At 37.8% G+C, this 16,479-nt stretch overlaps 1 protein-coding gene across 1 annotated transcript; it reads left to right on the top strand.

Annotated features, from left to right (window-relative positions):
* The first annotated feature begins 1,869 nt into the window (after positions 1-1,869).
* Positions 1,870-16,178, top strand: LOC137288214 (polycomb protein EED-like). The gene is made up of 12 exons (XM_067820656.1): positions 1,870-1,979; positions 4,020-4,172; positions 6,670-6,762; positions 7,241-7,306; positions 7,930-8,052; positions 8,187-8,268; positions 9,337-9,428; positions 9,951-10,084; positions 10,655-10,760; positions 12,051-12,209; positions 12,843-12,916; positions 13,434-16,178. The coding sequence occupies exons 1-12, from the start codon at positions 1,890-1,892 to the stop codon at positions 13,558-13,560; spliced, it is 1,299 nt and encodes a 432-aa protein (XP_067676757.1). The 5' UTR covers positions 1,870-1,889; the 3' UTR covers positions 13,561-16,178.
* Positions 16,179-16,479: the final 301 nt, after the last annotated feature.

Raw genomic sequence — 16,479 nt, 5'->3', positions numbered from 1 at the left:
ACTGATTCTCTACTGAAAACGTTTGTCGTTTAACGCCAAACTGAGCAGTGTTTCAGCTGTATTGCAGCGGTCTGGACCAGACAATTCAGTGATCAACAGCACGGGCATAGATGTAGCTAAATGGAATACATGGCATGTTATCTTTACTAATATCTAAGGTTTATACCCGGACTGTCGACAACAACGAACAATCCGTCCAAATTATTTGTCGACAGTCCGGGGAAAGGGAGATGATGTTCCACATGAGTGACCTGACGCCCAGTGTGCTCGCAATTAACAAACCAATTAAAAACACAACGTGATATCAACAGTGCACTATAATATACCCCCGCTAACGGGGCTATGTAATGTTCATTCTGACCGTATGTATTCGCACAATATATTTTCATATATATATATATTTATATACATGAAAAAGATTTTAACATTTGAGAATTGTGATGATAAAGTCCATTTCAGTAATCTGAATGTTCAGCCAAGATGAAGTAACTCTGACACGTGGTCTGTGTAGTTCAAGTCAGTAAGTCTGTCGGCAAGAAGGTCGGCTTTCAGCCAAATACGATGGACAGGTGGCATCTGTACATCTCCAGTATGTTTTCCGAGCTCTGCGTCTGTTGACTGTGTACTTGAATCAGTTATCCATTATAAATGTTGTCAGTCAGTGTAACCTGCACCATAGCATTTGCCATTTTGACAGTGATAACAACATTTTCCTGATCTATTATTCCAAATAATACATGTTTTAAACAGGATTTCAATACTCCTGCTACTCCCAATTTCACAACATAATTTCCGGGATTTTTTTTGTTTTGTTGCATGTGAAACTCCAAAATGGTAATCCTTCAACTGGCATAACGTAAAATAAGAGTATGTTTGCAACCTCATTTCTCTTACAATTTTTTAAAAAGGTTAACTTAATTCCATTACTCATGATTGACTAAGTCACTAAGCGAACATTCTCCTTAACACCGTCACACTTTTTTGAGCACGCTATGTCGACACTCCGGGCTTTTACTCTGTCGACAATTAGCAACATCATAATTTTCATTTGTCGACAGATCGGGAAGACACCGTATTTAACCTGTTGTGAAAGCTGCTTCAAGAGTGACCTAATTAATTGCTGATGGGTTTTTTACCTGACAATCAACAAAAATGAGGTGCGTTCACATGTATTGAAGTTCGTTGAAGTTTGGTATGCAGTAGGAGAAAACGCTACTGGTCCGCTAGTCAATGGATAGTAAAAATCCAGTCAGGCCGGCAAATCTCCACAGTCACTGGTCCGACTGGCTAGTGAAATCTCATGGTGTGGTTTAGTAAATATATCACCCTCTCCGACTTGTTAAGCTTAATGGTGAGATCCGTTCCTACATTCCAATTTAAGGCAAGTGAATTATTTTGTGAGATAGTAACTTGCAGTTTATGGTCTCTGCTTTCAGGCACAACTAGCCCAACTGGCCAGCAAACTGTAGATCTAGAAAACAATTCCTCAAACGGTGGAGACTACGTTAAAATTAATGTTTAATTATGGCAAAGTTGATGCTATTATTTCCTCATCATATTTATGAAAAGCACGGTCGAAACCCGTCGCTGTTATGGTTAAATTTTAACTCTATGTGGAATGCAGAGAATACAATGGAAGTGAATTAACAAGCTCCTCACAGACCGGTATATTTGACCCCAACCAAAATCTTCTTTGTCTCATTTCAAACTTCAGTGTTCGATAACCAGAGAGAAAATATAATTGAAAATGTGCGTCTTCTAAATTCTTTATCCCGGAACAACTAACCGTGAAATATCGTCATATGCATTAAAAGCTGATAACTGTACATAAAAACGGGAAGTCGCGACTGTGCCAAGTCATGTGACAATCACGTGATCACAGTTTCAAAATGTCGGACAGCGAAGAAAGTGTACCGCCTTTGTCCAAAAAACAACGTGTGTTCACTCAAGTGCAGAATGATGGGTCTGGCGATGAAATGGTAATGAAAAGGGGGATGGTGACATAATTCCAAAGAAGTTTCGTAAACTGAATTTTAAATCCATGTGTTTGTAGTCTGCATGTATCTTGTCGCTTTCAATCTCCCGCGAAATTTTGATCCATTAACAAGCCATGTGAAAAATACAAAATGTGAAGAATGATTCTGTAGCTGTAATCTAGCCATATGTGTTGAATGAAGTTCTAGTTTCTAATGCAGGAATGATTACTGACGAGCATTTATCAACTACATATGTCTGTGTGATTGACAACACAATTTTTTAAAAGCAAAACAGAAATAAGAACATCCATGTTACCAGCTGATCTGGGGGACATCATCACATATGTATTCTATTTTAATTTCTGTCCTATGTTAACGATTACAGGTTGACTGCATTTAAAGAAAATGTGACAGTTTTATCTATTTTCTAACATGTTCAGTGTCAATCAAGGTTGTCGTGAGCACACCACACGTGGATGTGTTAGAACCCGGAGTCCAGATAGTTTTTCAACATCAGGAGCACGTACTCATTATTTTTTCAGTACTGGAAAAACCTAAGAGTGTATTTAGGGCACTGAATGGAATTCAATGGCGCACCAGTACTCTTGTATTTCGTTTCATATGTGAACCAAAACACTGTTACTCCTGAGTAAACAGGTCAATATTTTAAAGCAGTAGAACAAAACCTTTTAGATAAATATGTCTTTAAATGATTCTAAGACTGTGTACCATTGCTGTGATGTGTGTCTGCTACATTTGCAAAAATATTTCATTCCTCATCACAAAATATTTTTTATCCGTACATACATCAGTATGGCCTTTATCTGGAGCCCTGTAGAACACCAGTCTAAGTAAACTTAGTCTCAGTGTATTTCGTTACACTCCACCACTGAGTCTAACAAAACCTAGTAGAAGGTCGCATCAGGTAACCTTTGAGCGACCAATGACTGTCCAATCAAACGTGAGATGGTTAAATAGATTTAACCAATGACACAACGGCTGCTATTTAGGGATCGGAGGGACTTTCAAAATATTCAGGTCACTGACAAGGATCTCTCCACAAACAAAAATCTGCTTATAACACAGTTATTTGATCTGCGGTATATATGCTTTGGGGTTTCCGTTGACATGGTTACCATTAGCTAATATGTCCGCAAGATAACATCCTTGAATATTGCCAAAACACTATTTTTAGGGACTTTTTACTCACATGTCATGGTTGTATGTACGCCATGTGTGTCACATGAAAACGAGTGTATGCTAAATAGCATTCGGAATCGTTCGGGTACGAACCTTTTCGAGATAAAAAGTTCAAAAGGTATGTACGAATGTGCACTTTCGTGATTTGGTAAGTTGTGTTCTGATTGGTCAGTCTCAAAGGTTACCTGACGCAACCTCCCATAAGGTTTTGTTAGACTCAGTAGTGTAGTGTAACCCCTACTGCACCACAAGTAACTGCAGTAGAAAGGCATAGCCTCACATTGATGAACAAGGATTAGAGGCAGTTTCTTCTTGGAATTAATTGGGAAATTGTAGTAATGTTTATGACACCCTAATATTTCTGATTTTTTTTGCAAACTGGATACAAAGGATGTCTATCTGATTTATAATGATAACAATTCCAAACATTTTGAAGCTTGTCTTCATCTTCCAGTGACTAATGAGTTAGGATTGAGAGAAAACAGACGTTAGTGTGTACCTTAATCTACATACATTTTTAGCTTATAATCCTTAGACACTTTGGAATGTTATGAAAAAATCATCTCTGTTTGTTAGTTTGACTGAGTCTTGTTTTTGCCACACCCAGAAATATTCTAGCCATGTTGTGGTTGTCTGTTAAAATGGTAAATAAATGATTTTACAGGCATGTCGCTAGTTGATATTGATGAATAAAGTGGATAAAAACTGTTTTTCTTGTTTCACGCTTACATACCTATGAGTGCATTTAGACATCTTTAGGAGAGTGGCATACTTGTATTCATGTCTGTTCAGCTTCTAAATGCCTTTCAAAGACAGCATTCGTGTTTGTACATGCTTAAACAGGATGAGATATCAAGCACAACAAGTACTAAGGAGGAGGAGTCATCGCGTAGCGACACACCCACATTGGTATCTCGAAGGATGGGGAGTATCGGCAGGATGAAGAAGGGATGGAAGAAATGCAAGCTTCAGTACAAGTGTACTAACTTCCTTAAGGCAAGTATGGCTATTCTTGGATGCATGTCTTGTTTCAACCCCAAATTTTTTTCGCAAAAAGGGGTGTCAAATTGTAAAAGCTGTAATTGCAAGTGGTTTTCTCTAAAAGAGCCCTGTATTTAACACAACTTGTCCAGTTATTATTTTTAGCAGAAACGTATGCATGATAAAATGACAATGGTGTTAATCATCTCCATCTCAGCAAAGCAGTGAAGCTAAGAGTTATCTCCCTCTACTGCTTGGTCCCACATTTCACCAGCCAAGTGAGTGAGTGAGTTTAGTTTTACGCCACACTCAGCAATATTCCAGCTATATGGTGGTAGTCTGTAAATAATTGAGCCTGGACCAGACAATCCAGAGGTCAACAGCATGAGCATCGATCTGCACAATTGGGAACCAGTGACGTGTTAACCAAGTCAGCAAGTCTGACCACCCAATCCCGTTAGTCACCTCTTATGACAAGCATAGTCACCTTTTATGGTAGGCATGGGTAACTAAAGGCCTATTCTACCCCAGACCTTTACGGGTCTCACCAGCCCAGGTACTCAACTACTTATGTGTTTCTATAATGGTTAAGTTGGCCTTGAAACGCCCATAAAAAGGCCTTAAGTGACATGGCTAAATAATAATTTGTATGAACCCTGATCCCATAGAGCTCTCATAGGGCCCAATGATTGGTGTATACTTAAGATGTGATACTATTTTGACTGTGTCTGTAGTCAAGCATACAAGTTAATTTAAAATATGTAACAAAGTAAAGTGTCATTTTTATGACATGGCATGTAATGCGGGGGGATATAGCCGACGCCTCATCTGTCTGTCCGTTCATCCAACCGTCCGTCCGTAATCATTTTGTTTCCAGAGCAGAACTCAGAAACCGTTCAATATTTTTAGACCAAACTTGATAGATATAGTAATCTCAGCCTATGGTTGTGCCTTTTGCTATTTACAGATTTTTAGTGTTTATATTTTTTTGGTTTTTCCATGGAACATTTTGGTGTTAGTCTTATAGTGGGGTGGGCTTCGTTTCCGAAGCAAACCTCAAAAACCGTTCAATATTTTCGTGCAAAACTTCGTAGATATATCAGTCAGAAGCTGAAGTGGTGCCTTTTGCTATGTACAGGTTTATGTGATTTATTGTTTTCTTGGTTTCCATGGAAACGGTTCGGAGTTAGTCTCAAAATGGAGGGATGTGCTTCGTTTCTGGAGCAGAACTCAAAAACCATTCAATGTTTTTCTGCAAAACTTGGTAGATATATCAGTCTGACCTATAGTGGTGCCTTTTGATATTTACAGGTTTTTGTGATTTATTATTTTCTTGGTTTCCATGGAAATGTTTCAGACATAGTCTCAAAAGTGAGAGGTGTGTTTTGTTTCTGGAGCAGAACTCAAAAACCGTTCAATATTTTTTTGCATAACTTGGTAGATATATCAGTCAGAACCTGAAGTGGTGCCTTTTGCTATTTACAGGATCTTGTGGTGTATTGTTTTATCGCTTTCCATGGAAACGTTTCGTACTTAGTCTCAAAAGTGAGAGGTGTGTTTTGTTTCCGGAGCAGAACTCAAAAAGTTCTTAATATCTGTCAGTGTAACTTGGAAGATATGTGTGGCAGACCCCAAAGTGGTGCCTTTTGCTATGTACATGTATTTGTGATTTATTATTTTCTCGGTTTCCATGGAAATGGTTCGGACTTAGTCTCAAAGTGGAGGGATGTGCTTTGTTTCCAGAGCAGCCCTTAAAAACCATTCAATGTTTTTCTGCAAAACTTGGTAGATATATCAGTCTGAACCTATAGTGGTGCCTTTTGGTATTTACAGGTTTTTTTATTTATTTTTTTCTTGGTTTCCATGGAAATGTTTCAGACATAGTCTCAAAAGTGAGAGGTGTGTTTTGTTTCTGGAGCAGAACTCAAAAACTGTTCAATATTTTTCTGCAAAACTTGGTAGATATATCAGTCAGAACCTGAAGTGGTGCCTTTTGCTATTTACAGGATCTTGTGGTGTATTGTTTTATCGCTTTCCATGGAAACGTTTCGTACTTAGTCTCAAAAGTGAGAGGTGTGTTTCGTTTCCGGAGCAGAACACAAAAACTTCTAAATATCTGTCAGTGTAACTTGGTAGATATGTGTGGCAGACCCCAAAGTGGTGCCTTTTGCTATTTACAGGTTTTTATGATGTATTATTTTCTAGGTTCCATGAACACGTTGCTGACTTCGTTTCTGGAGCACAACTCGAAAATCATTTCATATCTTTCAAAAGACCTTGGCAGATATACGAGACAGAAATGGTGACTTTTTCTGATTACAGATGTATCGCATTTATATTTTGCATGAATTCCATGGAAACAATTCAGACTTGGTCTAAAAACACAATAAGTAACTGTCAGATGATTTGTCCTTTCAAATATGTGGGGGCCGGGGGGATATGTCATCTTCTGATGACTCTTGTATTATAATGTCTACACAAATTTTAATGTCGAAGACCCCTTCCTTTCCAGGAAGACCATGGACAGCCCATATTTGGTATTCAGGTGAACATGAATGTCCGTGATGGAGAGCCTGTCATGTTTGCCACAACTGGTTGTAATAGGGTAAGAATCAATGCTATAGTCAGTGGAGGGCACAATTTGATCAGATGTAAATCATTGTAAAATGAATAATAAAGGTTAGAAATTCTTTTCACTGCATATGATCATTTTTTTTATAAAAATCCAACATCAATATTAGTAAATCATTGTATTTTAATTCTTTGGTTGAGAAAGCTAGGAGTGAATATGATAACATTCCATTGAACAATAATAAATTGCCAACAGCTGAATTATTGACTCACCAACTTCAAGAGTGCCAGTCAAGCAATACCACTGAAAAGTTTCAACAGCACCATCTCTCAGTTCTACTCTTCAGGTTAATTTCTATCTGTAAACTGAGAGGCCTAGTCTCAGTGATAGTGGTCCCATGTTGTTTCGGAATCAAGTTTAGATTTTTCAGGGACAAATGGCCAATGAAGCACTTCTCTACCATATGCTAGATGTTTCTGTCTTAATTTTACCATGTCTTACTATGTTCCAGGTCACCATATACGAATGCCTGGATAATGGCAAGGTCAAGGTCCTTCAGGCATACATTGATCCTGCAGTATCCTTCACACAGTTCAAATCTACTTATGATCTGGATGGTGGAGTAGCCTAGTGGTCAAAGTGTTCACTTGTCAGACTGCAGACCAAGGTTATGTTCCCAACATGGGCACAACGTGTGAAGCCCATTTCTGGTGTCACTTGCAGTGATATTACTAGAATATTGCTAAAAGAGACATAAAACTAAACTCACTCACTCACTATTTATGATCTATCAAATACATTTACAGGTATGCTTAAATTGGCTAAGTTGAATTCCTAACTCTGAAAAACAATATTCAGAAACATGTCCAAGGAGAGCCAGCTTGTAGACAGCTCCATGCACTGAGCACTAACAGAAGAAATGAGAAAATCTAAGTAGACTGGTAGAAATGGTTCTACATGATGGAACCTGTCTCCTGACGTCATTTTCAGTAGTTTTGTGTTAATGTGTAGACTGCTGTAGCTGAGGATTCTGGGCCTAAATGCATCTTTCTGAAGTTAAATTATGGACTAGTTGCTGAAGTCAGTCTAATGATATATATATGACAAGCAGTGCTGGTTTGGTGAGCATGCAGATAGTTTTGCAATCATGTAAGTTCAAACATGATGCAATTGATCTTAGTCTTCCTTTACCTCCTTTAGAATGATGAAAACTTCTATTGTTGTGCTTGGTCCTACGATGAGGTGGGGCAGCCTTTGTTGGCGGCAGCCGGTCTGCGAGGGATCGTACGGATCATCAGCCCACTTGCAATGCAGTGTATTAAGGTAGGAAAGGGGAGATAATTGTTCAAAAGAATCTGTCTAGTTATTCTGTCTGTGAATCATATACTTATCCCGTTTAATGCTGATGGTTTCTTTCCTGATGATGCAGTATACCAGCAACCCTGATTTTGTTTCAGCACTTTATAGGCCATGGAAATGCAGTCAATGAATTAAAATTTCACCCTCGGGATCCCAACCTCCTGCTGTCTGTCAGTAAAGGTGACAATACTGATTTTGTGTTTAACATTTGTTAAATTTGGAAATACAGTGGAATCTGTCTATTACAGACTGACTGGGACAGACCGATTTGTCCGGATTTTAAAGAGTCCTTATATTACAAATACTACCGTTACTGTAGACACTCACATGACGAGTTACCTTCCTTTGTTAAGAACGACCAACAACTTGAATGCGTGTATATTAGTTCTCTTTTATTTATACTATATACTCGATATAATTATACTTTCACAGGGAGATGTCTGTTAATGTGGTAACCTTCTATGTAACATGATGTTTTCTGTCATGTCATGCAGACTGACACTGAGTTAGATGACACTAATTAATTAGCCCATGTGAATAGAAGTAACAGGGATGTTTATTTATTGTAGTCATCTACTTCTGGGTTACAGAGCCTTGTTCTGCAATACAAAGCAAGCCTTAGTGATAAATTTAGAACAATTTTACCAGTACTCAGAGAGTATTCTGTATTTGACAGAATTCACTGTATGTTTGTTTTGATAAGTATGATAAAGATGTAGCAGAATGAAGTGAAGTGTTTATTTGATCTAGACACTGCCAATCTTGAGAAAGGAAGTTTGTGATTATGCGTAACAAACATGAATGATGAGCATGTACATTTTTTTGTGATTGTCAGCAATACTCCGTCAGTATAACAGCATGAAAATATATAGTCTTACTTCAAAGTTTGTTGGTTCTTTAGTGCTGCACTCAGCAATGTTCCAGCTGTATGTCTGTGAATAATTGATTCTGGACAATCCAGTGATCAACAGCATGAACATCATTCTATGCAATTGGGATATGATGACATGTCAATGAAGTCAATGAGTCAGACCACCCAATCCCATTTGTCACCTCTTATGACAAGCATGGGTTGCTGTAGACCAATTTGAAAATGGATCTTCTCATGTTTCAAAGATAAGTTTTGTGGACTTAGTCTAGTCCTAAGTTGTTCTGAACGGGGAACATTTTGGTGTCATATGTTTATATTGTTTGGATAATTATTTCCAAGTGGTTTCACAAGTAATTTTGAGTGTATTTTCATTTCAGATCACACGTTACGTATCTGGAACATCAAGACTGACCTGTGTGTCATGATCTTAGGTGGGGTCGACGGACATCGGGATGAAGTGCTCAGTGCGGTCAGTACGTCTTGAATTACATTTGTGACATCATTCCATTGTTTTGCTCGCTGCATTATTTTTCAGGAATGGAGAGTTACTCAGAAATTATTGTCTACATATTTCATGTCATTCAACCGTTGTGGTTTTTAGGACTTTTGTGACAAGTATATCTTTTTCAAAAAGGATGCACTATGTACATTAAGATGATTTCATAAAACGTGTGTGAGAATTTATTAATCACCCATACTTTTATTACAGGAAACAGTGGTAAATGAGGGCTTTGGTAAAGTTTGTATGACAATTGTGCAAGTGTAATAATCTGTATAGAACACACTTTATGGCTAAGAACTTCTTTTATTATTCTTGTACCATTTTCAAGCATAAAAGCATGGTTGACAGTGGTACATAAATGTCTACCAAAAGGTTGCTCTCATGAATAAAAGAAGTTGTTATTCAAAAAGATTGTTCTACATTGTTCTTCTTACAAATGCCACCCAAAGAAATGTAATAATCTGTTTGTTTGTGATGCTGCCTCTGCAGGATTTCAACATTGACGGGTCTCGTATCGTGTCATGTGGGATGGACCACTCCCTGAAAATGTGGAAGATAGACACAGAGATGTTCAGAGATGCAGTCCATGCATCATACACTTACAACCCTGCCAAGAGTAACACGTAAGTCAGTGCACTTTTTTGTTAAAGAATGAATAAACTCAAAAGTTTTTGTACTCTCTTGACCATTACATATGAAAAACTTGTGGTTATTCTTAAACAGAACACCAAACTCAAAAATCTTGTGGGTAATTCATACCAAGCGATTAAAAGTTGCCAAAAAGCCGCCTGCTTCACTCTTGCCTGCCAACAAAACCACAGACAGGTTACATAACTCTGTCGCACCTTTTTGTTAAGTCTCTTTGATACACCTTTCTACTAACAATGTGCAGACCATGGTAGAATTTTTCTGAAAACTGACGTGATTGAGGCTCACTGCCTTGGTTAATGCATGTTATCATTCTGATTACTTAGGCATTTGTTACAAATCTGACTCGATAATGGCTCATTTCATTCTTTCATTCAGTTTCTTCATTCAGTCATTAAAGGCTTTGTTTTAACATACAACAGTTGTCTCCCCTCATTTTCACGCTCAAGACACCTAAAATCATACCTGATAGTCAAGGTGGTTCACAAATTGAAAGGCCCAGTTGGATGTGATTTATCCATGTAAACTGAATGTGTATTTTGCAGTCCATTCCCAACCGTCTCCAACCATTTCCCAGATTTCTCAACAAGGGACATACACAGGAACTATGTAGACTGTGTGAAGTGGCTTGGAAACTTTGTCCTTTCAAAGGTTTGTATGACAAAGTCCACATAGCAAGGACTGATTACTAGCTTCTGAATTAGCTTCTGGAAGCAGTCTAGATAGATCAGTAGTGACTTGGCTGATGTTCTCCTGGTTAATGACTTTAATCCCTTACTTTCAACTGTTGGGACCCATGAAGGTCCGGGGTACAAAAGGCCTTCAGCAACCCATGGTTGCTATAAAACGCAACTATACTTGCAACTATACAGGCTCACTGACTTGGTTGACACATGACATCGGTTCCCTATTGTGCAGATGGATGCTCATGTTGTTCAATGGATTGTTTGGTCCAGATTCGATTATTTGCAGACCTCCGCCATATAGCTGGAATATTTCTGAGTGTGGCGTAAAACTAAACTCACTAACTCATTCAACCATTGGTTTGTCTGAACCAGGTTTTGTATATATAGACTCAATTATTTCTAGATTGTTTTATATCACCAGTTTCAGAAATGCACTGTTCTATATGTTGAGAAGATCTATAGTATAGTGCATTTGTAACAGTTAAGTGGGTGGTGTAGTAACTTCTAGTTTAGGCAACCTCTCATCACACTGAAGATCAGAGCTTGATTCCCCACAAGGGTTCAAAGCCCATTTCAGGTGTCCTTGTCTCTGATGACACTGGAATATAGTTAAATCGTTAGAAAAGTTAAACCGAAGAAGCACTGCCCCTAGGTTGAGACTTCTCTGGGAGTAGATGGAATGATGCTGACCATAGTGTCAAACACCCATAGTCCTGAACACCAGGTAATATTGCTATTTAAACACCAGGTCTTATATTTCCACCTGTAAACACCATAACAGGAATGCCAATCTCTAAGAATGTATCAGAGTCGCTATGAATTCTGATCTCAAAGTACACCAGGATTACTGTACTGGAAATTCTAAGACATTTGAAGAAAATTCATTAAAATTTGATTGTAGAGACAAAAACATATGTTTTCCCAGATTTAATACACTTTTGTGTTTGCTTAGCTTCCATTCATCAAATTTTATGACATATTTCGTCTGGAATCATTGCAACTAACAATTTGGAAATTTGTTTTTGGAGGTATGTGGAATTAAAGCTTCACTCTTGATTAGTGTCATATTATCATTGTCAGAATGCATCATGACTTGAAGTATTTAGTTGACTAATTTTATGGTCAAACTACTAAATTTGATTCTTGAAAACAAAGTGCCTTGAGCAGTCGAACTGGAGACTGGCATTATACAAATGTTAGTAAGTATGGATGGATGCTTGTATGTTCTCACGCACATCAATCCCAAACCTTTCAGTCTTGTGAGAATAGCATCATCTGTTGGAAGCCTGGCAGTCTGGACTATACAGACACCAACATCAAGGCATCTGACAACACTGTGTCCATCCTACATAGGTTCGAGTACAGGGAGTGTGAGATCTGGTACATGCGATTCTGTCTTGACTACTATCAGAAGGTGAGGGGCAGAACGTGTGATGCTGTTTTCAGGATTTCTGAACTTGACATTGAAGTTTATGAATTAAGTGTGTATCATTTCAGTAAATACCAATGACTTTATTTTGTTATCAGGTAATAATGTAATGTTTGTTCTCACTAATTACAGAACTTATACACCTTTGATAATAAGGATGTTTTTCAGTCACTGAATGCTAAGGGACCTTTCATAATTTATGGCTGGGGAAGTGGTGATGATTTTAAAGAGGGGTCACCTGTTTTGTTCTGAGGAGGAAGGGTGAAATCAGTTTGGTAAACATGCACTGAGGGAGGTTAGCAGTTTTGTACATAGACATATTTAAAATTTGTGCTTAGAATTATGGGAAAGGGGATGGGGAACATAATTATTATTATTCTTTAAGAAAACGAAGTGTTTCTTTGGACTGAATATGCCTTGGGTATGATGTAATAGGCAGTAGGATTCAGAATGTTTGGCACAGCCACATGTATTAATTAAGGTTAACATCCCTGGTACCAACCCTTTCTCAGCAGAACACTTTGGTTATCATGTATTAAGAAGGTTTGAGATAAGAAGAAGTCTGTTGCTAGAGCACTGCTGTGCACAAGGTTTGACATACGAGTATTTGTTTTGTAGATAATGGCACTAGGAAACCAGGTGGGTAAGATCTTTGTATGGGACCTGGATGTGGAAGACCCAACGCTGTGCAGGTGAGCTATCTGTCTGTTGTGGGAAGGTATTCTTCAATCTCCTAGAGGAGATTTGGTTGTAGCTGTGTATATGCTGTTAATTAAGAATGTACATATAGGCTGAGAAATGTTTGTAACTTAAAAATCATTTGTGACATAAGAATCATTACAAATTTTATTCACTCACAAATTGAATTCATGAATCAGTAGCTGCATACATGTGATATCCAGGACCAATGAATGCCGTGAGTAGTGCTGTCTAATCATGAGATTCGGCCACAACCTGTATTCTCAAACCAAGACAGCTGGTTGTAGAGACACTATGACAATGTGAAACACTGGCTTTCAGTCATACATGTTTTTGTTTCTTATTGATTGGGTGTCACCCTGACCCAGCTATGCACTGTTTTGTTCATGCTGTCAACTCCTTGTTTGTCAGGGTCAGACTGGGGATTATTCCTAGGCAGCTATCAGCTGACAGTGTTGTAACATCTCTTCTTCTCCAGCATTCACTGACTGCATGATATAATCTTTTCAGATTTACGAAGTTGTCTCATGCAAAGTGTTCTGTCGCAATCCGTCAAACAGCTTTGTCAAAAGATGGAAACATCCTATTGGCTGTCACTGATGATGGAATGATATGGAGGTGGGACAGAATCAAGTGATCAGCTAATCAAATTCCCTTGACTCAAGGGAGACTACTAGGGATCAACAGTTGCCAAGCAACCATGGAAGAGAAGACATGCTCAGACAAGAAGTGTTGAACTTAGTTCTATATATTCTACTCTGACCCTTTTATATGACTAGGAATCTTAATGCATCTGAACAGAAACATGCAATGCAAGGGGACATGTAAATAATAAATAATAAGCGTTAACCTTTATGTACTTAGATATAGATGGACTTATGAAGTTGTAAGTTTGTCTTAGGAAAGTTGAGTTAAGTCATTTGAAAACTGCCTAACTGCTTTTAAGCATCAATTACTTAAATGCATAATGTCTTACATTTATACAAGTCATTATGTCAAGATTATGAGACTGAAATTTGGTTTCACATTCAACTTTTTAAATTCTTAAATTCTGAAAGAGGTTGTCATTGTAGAGTTGACAATTGTTTCCTTGATTTGGTCAATAGTTCAGCTCAATCTGACATTGTACAGTGGTAGAAGGGGGGGATGACCTAAAGTCAAAATGTTAAGAAATATTTTTCCTCGAAAATGGCATGTGCATTTGTGCCTGTGAGACTTACATGGACCAAGCCATAAGTTGCCTCAGCATGTTCAGAGTTTTTAAGGCCAGGGTCTGTCTGTCCTATGTTATGTGTGGGTTTGCAGCAAACCTGAAAATTTTGATTGAACAAAATTGATGTTTATGTGATGATGGTGAAGAACATAGTAGGGGGGTTGTTCTTTTGATGTCATGGCCTGTGGAGAATCTCAAACTGCACAAACTCATTTCTCAACAGTTTCATTGGACCATTTTAGAGTTATTTTTACAAAAAGAGGTCATCATTTCATTTGTTGGATCACACTTGACAGAAAATGAATCACATGGGCAAATCCAGGATTTTGGAGAAGGGGTTATACATAAATCATGAAATCCAAAGGTGGCGGTGACACCCTCTGGATTTACCTCTGGATGTGGAAAATAAAAGAAATTGAAACCCTTTCTTTCACCAACATTATACTTTTGGATTAATATTTTTATTTAGATTATTCAAAATTTTACATTCATGAGATACAAAGTCATCAGTCAAGCAGATTCTTTGTCCACAGAATATGGAGTTTTGTCACTTGTACATAACAGACAATTAGTGATTTTTCCAAGAATAGTTCAACTTCAGGCTAAGTTCTCCAAGTTGAGTCTAATGTCCACTTCTGTTCCCTCCCTCCCTCCCAACTTTTTTGATACATCCGAGCTCCAACAACACTTTATACATTACACTGTGTTCCACGTACATTGAACAGCAACCCATGCTGAGTGCAATGTCTGTGTCAATATTGACTCAAACAGAACAGTTAGAAACTATTGGGTTACGTTTGATAAGTATTCTGTATTGAGTTAAAAGTAAAGTCACTAAAACATGAAGAAACATGGATGACAATCAAATCATGAAAGTGGATGTACCTAAAATATCAACTCTGAGGGATCAAACAGTAACATATTGATATTTTATGGTGGCTATTGTTCATATCCTAACAACTATTTGCCCATACATCTCCAGCTGCTGAAATGCCATCCTCAATATCTCCAGGGTATACGCTCTGATAAATCTCCACTAAACCCTGGATGGATCTACGGCTCAGCGCGATATATATTTAGTACCTCCCTTGGCTGGCTTTTTATCCAATCAGGTGTCTGTGCTGGGAAGTTGACAACTCACTTTCACTTTTTAAATCATCTAACCAATTAAACTTGGCAACACAAATCATGCAGAGGTTTTCTGAAGGAGCAAGAAAGAGTTCTTGCATATATTTTTTAAAGTTTCGGACCTATCAATTTGTCTGTGTGAATTCTCCGATTTCTGAGTCGCACTGCTAACAAATCTTCCCAGCTGTGACCACTATCTTTTTTGACTCTGGCAAGCTTGGTTGTAACAATGGCTTAGCTGATTGGCTGCTGTGAAAATTCGATGCCAGCAAAGGGAGGTAATATAATTATTTGGCCGAACCGTAGATGCATTCAGGGTATAGTGAAATTTATTGGAACGTTTATCCTGGAAATATCGACGATGCTTAAATGCCAACAATTTCAAAATTGTCTTCTCCATGGTGTAGCAGAAATTAATTTGCCTCATGTTACCAGAAAACATCAGCAAAAGAACAAATGCCACACAGTGTATATATCTGTACATACAGTAAGATCTTGGTTGTTTTCAATATGTTGTAAAAGTCAGTCATAGGTTTGTTAACCCCTGGACTGAAATTTTCTGGGCAACATTCCTGAAATTCATTAAAATCTTTTAGAAAATTAACTGGCCTGTCTCCATGCTATTTGCAAAGATTGAAACAGGAAACAAAACTTATCAAATGCAAGTTGGGATTTTTTTAATCCAATGTATTCTAGTAAACAAAATAAATGTAGATCTTATTATATTTATTCATGTGCACACTTTATATTTTTAAGTAGGGATGTGTGTTATATACTTTCATGTGTTGTAAAAGAATGTGATACTAATGGATTTATCAGAATGTCCCAGATAGTTCAGGTCCAGGCTGTCACCTGACTTTGCCACATGAATTCTCTGTGCCTTATATTTTATGACAATAAAAGGCATAATCTTAGTGCTGACTTATTTTGATTTGAGCATATGCTGGACAAAAATAGTTGGGGATATTTGTGCATTTTGAAATTAAGAATAAAGATGTATTTATTCAAATGTCAGCCATAAAAATACCAATATCCCAAAGTTATTTTGTCCAGTATACATGGACACCCTTCGGAAAGGAAATTGGTGCCTGCAGTGGTACTGTTGAACATGAGCAAGTGAAATCTTACATAACATCTGCCAGCCTGGTTCCGTGCAAGCTTTGATGTTCATGATGTTGGAGATAAAGAAGTGGACTGGGTCGTCAGGCTTGGTTC

This window comes from Haliotis asinina, chromosome 6 (genome assembly GCF_037392515.1).
Source record: "Haliotis asinina isolate JCU_RB_2024 chromosome 6, JCU_Hal_asi_v2, whole genome shotgun sequence".
Taxonomy (NCBI): Eukaryota; Metazoa; Mollusca; class Gastropoda; order Lepetellida; family Haliotidae; genus Haliotis; species Haliotis asinina.
Note: the sequence above shows the minus strand (reverse complement) of the source record. Positions and strands in the feature narration are given on the sequence as shown.

Bases quoted from the DNA above. Each gene is read 5' to 3' on its own strand.
- LOC137288214 (XM_067820656.1), top strand. From the start codon at position 1,890: ATGTCGGACAGCGAAGAAAGTGTACCGCCTTTGTCCAAAAAACAACGT. The intron at 6,763-7,240 runs GTAAGAATCAAT...ACTATGTTCCAG, and splicing joins CCACAACTGGTTGTAATAGG to GTCACCATATACGAATGCCT. The intron at 8,269-9,336 runs GTGACAATACTG...TTTTCATTTCAG, and splicing joins CCTGCTGTCTGTCAGTAAAG to ATCACACGTTACGTATCTGG.